The sequence below is a fragment of the Rhea americana genome, unplaced genomic scaffold (assembly GCF_003343005.1).
Source record: "Rhea americana isolate MKP2758 unplaced genomic scaffold, rheAme1 scaffold_26, whole genome shotgun sequence".
Lineage (NCBI taxonomy): Eukaryota > Metazoa > Chordata > Aves > Rheiformes > Rheidae > Rhea > Rhea americana.
The window spans coordinates 5,140,631-5,149,077 of NW_028186379.1; the positions used below are offsets into that span (position 1 = coordinate 5,140,631).

Here is an 8,447-nt window from a genome sequence, read left to right on the forward strand (position 1 = left end):
CCGGCCGGCACCACCTGTGAGGCGGGCGGGGATTGGCGGGCGGCGTCATATGACCGGTCACGTGCTGGAGGCAGCTCAGTCCAAAAGAAAATGGGGTTTGGTGTAAATCTGGGGGTGTAATGTTATCATATATCACGCTACCTCGTAAAACCGACACTGAAGCCTGCCGGACAACAAATCACAGGTCAAAATTATGAGTTCTTCGTATTATGTGAATGCGCTTTTTAGCAAATATACGGCGGGGGCTTCTCTTTTCCAAAATGCAGAGCCTACTTCTTGCTCCTTTGCAAGCAACTCCCAGAGAAGCGGCTATGGACCAGGCGCGGGTGCCTTCGCCTCCTCCATGCCCGGCTTGTACAATGTGAACAGTACCATATATCAAAGCCCGTTCTCTTCCGGATACAGCCTGGGCTCTGATGCCTACAACCTGCATTGTTCCTCTTTTGATCAGAACATTCCCGTCCTCTGCAATGACCTAACCAAACCCAGCTGTGAGAAAGCGGAGGAAAGCAACCTGCACAACCAGGCTGAGGCTAATTTCCGGATATACCCCTGGATGAGGTCTTCAGGTAGGGGCAAGCGGAGAGGGCTGGAGCTGTGGCAGCCAGGCAAAGCGTGTCGCCAAAATTACTGTCAGCACAGCCTTTATGGTTTTAATTATAGCCGAGGCGCCATTGCGTAGAAAGCCCGTGGCATTGTATGTAAATGAGTATCATAAAACTTTTTATTGCCCAATTAATGGGTTCGATCCTCGTAAATTTATTTAACTCCGTTTGCTATGGAATTTTAGCAGTGAGTTGATTTGCGCTGTTTGCTATAGAAATGTGGAGAGTTGGCTGCGTGCTCTCAGAACCCCCACGGGTGTCTCCCCTGCCCACGGCACAAGTTGGGCAAAAAATTCTGCAAGGAGGGGAAGGCGAAGGGGAGAGGGGCGTTCAGGAGCGGGGCCAGGGCTGACAAGGAGTTTTGCAGCCCACATTACTGAGACATGTCACTCTCGTGCCCCTGCCCTTTGCATCGAGATAAAAATCTATAGAAATTCGCTAAACAGGAAAACGCGGGGGGGGGGGCGGTTGGGGGCGAGACTGTGTGAAAAACGAGAGCGCTCTTCTGGAGCTAAATGCGATGTATTGTTTACGATCCAGGCGGGGGAGGYGGTGTGGCGGAGCCCCTGACATTAAAATAAAATAAATACAGCCCAGCCCTCCAGCTTTTTATTTTCCCTTGTGAAATGCGAAAGTCTGGAAGGTTTTAGGGAAATACCTCGCCTGGGGGAAAGTTCCTCCTCCCAAAAGCAATTTCCTCCCCCACCTCCTCTCCTGAATGCTTTCTCTCCACTTTTGCGATGTTTCGAGCAACTTAATTTTTACCCAGCCTGAGCAGAGCAGGTCGTGTGGCAGAAATGTCTTTGTTAGGGCAAAGTGTGTGTGGGGGGGGTGGAAGTGAGAGAAGATTATTGACTCTCGCTTGGCCGTTGTGTTTGGTTTGGTTCGGTTGTTTCTAAAAAAAAAAGAAAAAAAAAGAGAGAGAAAGAAAAAGGAAAAAGAAAGAAAGAAAGGAGAAAAAAACTTTCCACCTCTCTTCCTGCCTAACTGCTGGACGTATGTGCCTGCTTTCAGGTCCAGATAGGAAGCGAGGGCGCCAGACCTACACCCGCTATCAGACCTTGGAGCTGGAGAAGGAATTCCACTTCAATCGCTATCTGACTCGCCGGAGGAGGATAGAGATCGCCCATGCCCTCTGCCTCACGGAGAGGCAGATCAAAATCTGGTTCCAAAACCGGAGGATGAAGTGGAAGAAGGAGCATAAAGAGGAGAGCTCCAGCACTCCAGCTCCCAACGAGCCCACGTCAGCAGCAGCGTCTGTGGAGAAAGTGGAAGACGACGAGGAAGAGGAGGACTAAAGCGTCCCATTCGAGGAATCAGTCCCTTAGTATAATGTATGCACGTGACAGTTGTAAAAGCTCCCTTTAAAGGAAAAAAAAAAAAAGAGAGAGAGAGAGAGAGACTCACTGGTTTTATTTTAAAGAAAAAATCAGTTCCCTTCAATAGGTATCTCGCAAGTGAGCGTTTGCAAACATGAAAACGTTTCCTGGGCTGGTTTACCAGCCCTCTCTCCACTCTCCCATCCTCCCCAAACCTGTCCTGTGCCGAACCTGTTGGTAGTATCTCCTAAAAGCATCCAACAATCATTTGATTTTCGTTCACCCACGCTGGGGTGGCTTTGTCCAGGGGACATTTCAGTGGGAGAACTGCTGCTTGCACATATAGTAAACCGTGATCTTCCGAAGTAACTACCTGACTCAATAGTCCCAATTATTTGTAAAGGGGAAAAGTGCATTAGGCTCACATTAAGAAAAACTACCTAATTTTGAATAAGTAGCTCTGCACTCCTAGTTTATTTCTTTATTTTTTAATTATTGTTATAATASTATCATAACTAACAGCTACACTAACAAAAGGTTTAACTGCAAGTGGGGTGTGTGGGGGGGAAGATGTTACACAAACCACTACAATCTACAGCAATGATTTGTACTACCTATTTTCCAGACTACCTATATATCTTGCTCCGCCTACCTATCTTCGAAAGTATACAGTATTTTAGTAGTCAAAAGAAAATAACATACTAATGTGAATCGCAAAATGCTTTTAGAAATGTAAGTGTAGTCGCTCGAGAAGCATGCATCAATAGCTTTGGTATAGAATTTGGTACCGAAAATGCTGAATATATTTAAATCTAAATAATATATTTATTCCAAAGCAATTATAAATGAAAAACATATGCTGCAATATATCTCTATTCTCGATTCTTTACTGTTCCGAGTGAGGAAGCAAACGCACGCCAATATTGTACAAAGCGGTTTAATATCTTCCGTTGGCTTCTACCTTTGAATGTCTCTGTTAAAAGCCGTTTTCTTATTCTAGTTTTATCTTACTTACTATAGCGGAAAGTGTTATTTGAAAAGTGAATTTAAAGGACCATGTTGCCACCTTTCAGAAAACCTGCTTGTCCTGATTACCCGAATCTGTTAATATGTAATACCGTGAATTTTCCTACAATAGCAGATACTGTATATTTGAACGATTTTTTTGTCATTTATATTTGTCTTGAAACTCATTTGTAAGATCATGTCATAAATTGGGAAGTATATAATTAATTTGGAAACTTTGTAGCATGATGTATTGTTAAGAACTCTGTATAAATCCGTCTTGAAGGTTTGGCTAAAGTTTATTCAAAAATTGTATGTTACAATGTGTTTCGATGTGTTCGTTGTGAACATTTGGATATGCCGTGTAAGTATTGGAAGTGGAAAAAATGTCTGTGAACTCTCTTTGGAAGTGATACCGTGTTTAAGTATCTCCCACGATAAATGTGTTTTACGTTACACAGAAAATAAATATGCTTGTTGACAATGAATTATTTTTCTTTATTAGGTAAACGGTTCAAAGGAAGCATAAAATACAATTTACACAGATAAATAAAGAAATTAGATCATATAAATCCTCTTCTTTTCCCCACTGTAATCAGAAAGAAAAAAATCTAAGGTGATGAATTGATAGGAATCAGTCAATTTCTCTATCTCGGCTTGGTGATTTTTTTCCCCCTTATCGCAGTTGATTAATAAAGCGGAAAGCCTTCTTTATGGGGGGGGGGGGGGGGGGCTTCCTTCCACTGTGTTCCAGTGTCCTCTTGAAATCACAAGCCCCATCCAGACGGCCCGTGACCAAGCCGAAATCGCAGACAGTCAAACAATATTTAGTAATGAACGGAAAGTGCGATACGAAACTTGCAAGTGTAAACGATCCGTTCGGGTACGCGTGTGGCTTCTGTGTGTGGCTTTCCCCGGGCGGGGGCATCAGGTTGGGATTGAAAAGAAGAAAAATCACCCTGATTAAGAAAATATATAATTTTTTTGCCAGGTAGCACGGAACATCAGCGGGATTAAATATTTTTAATAATAATAATAAAAAAAGGCCAGAAAGTCCTCTTATAAGGCCAGATAAATACAGGTAGAACGCGAGCATCATTTGCGCAGAACTTCCCTATTTCTACCACGTTCAGTTGCTGGTCAACGCACTAATTGTAATTTTAATAAAATTAGTACAAACTCTAGGTTTTTTAAAAAAACTCTAGGGCTGCCTCTGTGGTAAGATGGCGCCTCTCTAAGACCTGCCTCTTCTTAGTGATGAGGAAAAGGCCATAAATCCGTTGTTGTTTATGAAAATTTACAACTTTGCAATACAACTTTATGAGTTGTTCGGTTTTTCCATTGGTCGTTGTCGGTCATGTGGATGGTAACCGTGAACATGAACTTTTTTATAATTTCCCTTGCGAGAATAGAGCCGCATTCTTTTGCTGAGCTCTGTCCTGCTTCGGATCTCTCTGGCTTTCAATCCCCATTTCATTTGTTCTTTGTAAGGCAATAGTGAGCAAAGTGTGCGGAGGTTCGGCATAAGCAGCCGCCTAGAACACAGATCCGGGATGGCAATTTCCAGTTCCCCCGCTGGAAGGTGTGGCATATTGGATTCAAAGCACTGGCGTGGCAGATTTTCAACTTGCAACCTGGCTAATTTCCTGCTTCTTCTGGCACCAAAAGGAGGGCGATTCGTCTCCTGTGCAGCCAAAGCGACAGCTGTCAAAGTCGCAGGGGCTCCTGTGAGCCAGAACCTAAAAGGTGAGAAATGTATATGACACTACTGTAAGCAGGGAAACATGCTTTAATGCCTTTAAATATTAGACATGTACAATTGTACCAAATGGAAATGTGACCGGCCAAAAATAGATGTGCCTGCAGCTCAGTTTATTTTGACTTAACCTGTGCATGCAAAAATAATCATAAATAAAATGCCTACTTTCTCTTGTTTAGTAAGGAAGACATTTTTTTTCCACGAGTTTATTTCTGTTTGTATCTGCCAGAGGGCTGCTGTGACATTCGGATTGTTTTCTAATAATTCAGGTTTGCAGCATGAACCAGAGAGGATTTTTTTTTCCAGCACGAAAAAAATCCCAAACACTAATTTTTATTTCTCAGCGTTAACTTGAAGTTAAATTGCGTAGCTATAAATGTAGATGCATTTATTTTTGACTATTTCAGAAAAAAAAACAGTCAGCACAATGTCTCCTCGCTGCCTGGCACGTTCAGGGGAAAGGTTATTTCTAGAGCAGGAGAGCAGCGCGAATGCGCCTGTTGGTTGTCTTTATCCGAGAAAGCCCTGCCTGCAAAATAGCTGTGCCCCGCAGCGGGTCCGGCGGAGCAGCACTCCCGGCGCTTCCCTGCATAGGTAGCGTGTGCATCCCGGCGCGGGCAGCTCGCTGTCAGCCCTGTTTGAGAGCCGGCGACGAGGCTTTCGCGTTGCGCTCCGCGCTGCGCCGGTCATGGTGCCGCGCCGGGGCGGCGGCGGCGGCGGGGCCGGGAAGGCGCCCCCGAGCCCGGGCGCCCGCGGCCGCCTTTCCGCGGCAGCGCATAGGAAGGAGCCGCTGGGAGCGCGTGAAATGCTGGCCGCGGCGCCGTGGGTGCCGGCCGGGCTGATAAAGCATTGCATTTGCATTGCATTGCGGTATCCGCCGGACTGGAGCTGCAGCGAGCGCCGGATTATTTATTGCGGGGCCGCGGGTGCTCAGTGCTGCCACGGCGTGGCGGAAAGGCGGAGGCGGGCGCGGGCGCGCAGCGGCCCCCGCGGCCCTTGGGAAGGGCAGCGCTGGGAGCTGCAAGGCTCCTGGAGACATTCTCCCCCTTCCTCCCTCCCCCTCTCCCCCCAAAGAAAAGGAAAAAGAAAGAAAGAAAAGAAAAAAAAWAAAATATCGGCCTATCTTACCTAAGGGTGAATCGCGGGTCGCCCATGGACAAGATATTCCGGCAGGGCTGGCTCTTCCCCCTCCCTTTCCCCTCCGGTTTTACCTTGATGTGTGTCAACTGTAAAATATCACACTGGGAACCGGCTGGGTAGGATGAGCTCGCGTCCCCCCAGTGAGGTCCCTAATACTTGTCCAGTCTAAACAATGCTTCGCATTGCCCAAACTGTTTGGATTAGAAGCTATTAGTTAAAGGTTGTTTTCTGTGACACTGCCGAGCATGAAAAGGATTTCTAAGTGGATTTATATCCGAGGAGAAGGAGGCTTTTAAGCTTAAGAGGGTAACTGCCCCCGCACCTGTACCCGAGGGCGGCTGGAGGTGCCGGCCGCAGCCGCGGCGAGGGCAGCAAGGCGCAGCGCCGGGCGGAGCAGGCGCTGGCGCTCCCTGCGCGGGGCATTCCGCAAGCAAATAAAAGGCGGATGAAATAAATGGGTGTTGCAAAGTGTGACTTTGTCGCAATGGTAAAACGCAACGGCTGCCTTTCGGCTTTCCGGCGGGAAATGGTGAAGGAAAACTGCTGTGAAATGCTCCTAGCCAGGACATTTTCCTGGCAGTGCTCGGGGGTTGCAGATTATTGTAATTCGGGGGGTTTCTGGGGCTAGGGGGAGGAGCAGAGAGGATGCATGGATGTGACTGAAGCGAAGATTGCAGTGCAGATTGTTTAGCTGTCACTGTAACAACTCTAACAAGACCCAGGCAGGCAAATGTGCAAATGTCAGTCCTTTTAATATTATGGGATCAACGAAGAAATGTTTCCATCGCCTGTGGTCAGGCTTTCGACAGCCTGATTTGGACGCAAGCAATAACTTCGAAGAGAGAAAGAAAGAACCAAAAGGAACAGGAAAAAAAAGAGACAAAATCAAATCAATATGTAGCCGATGCTATAAAATGTGAATATGACTAAGCCTCGCGCGATTTTTTTTTGTTGTGTGTGTGATGGATTCAATCAAAATTCCGTCTAGCAACAACTTTTTAAAGTATTGGGCCGTGGGTTTCACACGCTCTGACTATTAAATTTTCATGGTACGTTTTCATGGTACATTTTCGTACTGACCTATGTTGTCAAAAATCTGTTCGTTTAAATATGACGTTGTATTTACTATATCGTGTACTTGTTTGCTGTTGTTTCCCCCCCTCCTTTTTWAGCTCTATTTGCACAGAGTAAAAAACTTTTCTGGGGAGGGCTGGCTTTCAGTAAATACATGTTTCCTAAATGCCCTCCCAAAGCCTGCAGCTAGAGAGATGTAATTCTACTAGGTGTGTTTATGGATTAGCCTGGATGAAGAGGTTAAGGAAGTCGAAAAAAAATTGGAGGCAATCAACATCTGAATGCGAAAGTCCAGCTGAGACTGTGAACAATACAAACTATTGTGGAGAGATGTTTTAACTCACTACTGTTTTATAGGTATCATAATGTGCCTCCGGAAATGAGATAAATAGTCTTCCAACAACAACAAAAGTCTCGTTTTAAAGCTACTTTAGGAAACAGAGCTCGTACGAATGTCACTTTCCACCAGAGCACATTTAAAATTAGGCTATTCAATCTGTGGTAATGGGCACGTACTATGAGTAAACACAGCTTGGAATGAACAACTTCACGTTATCTCAAGGAACTGCAGGGTTGCKGCTGAATTAAAAGCATCTCAGCGAATTTCATCAGCACTGTTACTGTCCCTACCCTGGGCCAAGAATTATATTTCCGCCATGGGGTAACTGCCATGTTGAAAAATGAACGTGGAAATGTTTGTTTCGCGATCTTTTCCTCTCTCTTAAAGAAACACATCCGTGTTTAATCAAATTATTTGGAACAACAACGAAAACGATYGGCTTCTGCCTACTTATTAGCAGGGCTATATTAATTAGGAATAGTCCTACTGGTTCGTGTCTGAATTTGCATKTTTGATACACTCGGATCGACTTTGCTGGGGGGGGGGGCTTGGAGAAAACAGACACGTGAAACTTTATCTGAGGCTCTCGGAGGACGCCGGCGACCTCGCCCAGCCCTTCCGAGGGCTTCTCTCTAGGCACTGCTTACAAAATAAAAATACTCCCCCCTCCCGAAGGCCGCTGTTTCCTGCTCCGGCCGTAACCTCTGCGGTGATTATCGGAGTGTTCGTGAGGACACGAGGGCTCTCCACGGAGGCTGCTCCTCGATGTAGCCTCTCGCACAAAAGCTAGGTTTCGGGAAGGGGCGAGCTCCCCACCCCGAAAGGAAGCCTCCGAAGGGAAACCTCGCTTTGGGGGCGATCACAGCACATCGCCTCCAAGCAGGCGGGCTCCGCCGGGATGGGGAAATGCCGGAGTGCCGGACACGGGCACCCACGCGTCGGCAGCGCCCGGCCCGGTGCCCTGCGCGGCGCTGCGCGGCGCTCCGCTCGCCCTTTTCACGTGCTTCCCCGACTCCAAACTTTCGCTGCGCAGCATCCATCACCGCCTCCCTCCGCCGGGGGCCGCCGCGCCGCCCTGCCCACGGGGGCAGCGCGGTCCCGCGGGGGCGCCGTGCGCCTCCCCCTCTCCTTCGGGGGGGGGTGCCAACTTTTAAGGGCTGCCTCCCCCCCCCCGCCCCCCCGGGGGTGGGGGAGAGCGCCGCTCC

General features: G+C 47.2%; 2 protein-coding genes across 6 annotated transcripts in view; both read left to right on the plus strand.

Moving 5' to 3' along the window:
• The first annotated feature begins 39 nt into the window (after positions 1-39).
• Positions 40-3,417, plus strand: HOXA7 (homeobox A7). The gene is made up of 2 exons (XM_085307561.1): positions 40-569; positions 1,620-3,417. Exons 1-2 carry the CDS (start codon positions 194-196, stop codon positions 1,901-1,903), a joined length of 660 nt encoding a protein of 219 aa, XP_085163687.1. The 5' UTR covers positions 40-193; the 3' UTR covers positions 1,904-3,417.
• A 1,218-nt stretch (positions 3,418-4,635) lies between these two features.
• HOXA3 (homeobox A3) overlaps positions 4,636-8,447 on the plus strand; it is a 44,585-nt gene continuing 40,773 nt past the window's right edge. For 2 of the 5 annotated variants that reach the window (XM_085307547.1, XM_085307549.1), the window contains exon 1: positions 4,636-4,675. The gene's annotated coding sequence lies outside the window, so the exon portion shown is untranslated. The remainder of the gene's footprint in view (positions 4,676-8,447) is intronic. The other 3 variants (XM_085307548.1, XM_085307550.1, XM_085307553.1) reach the window with 3 other exon arrangements.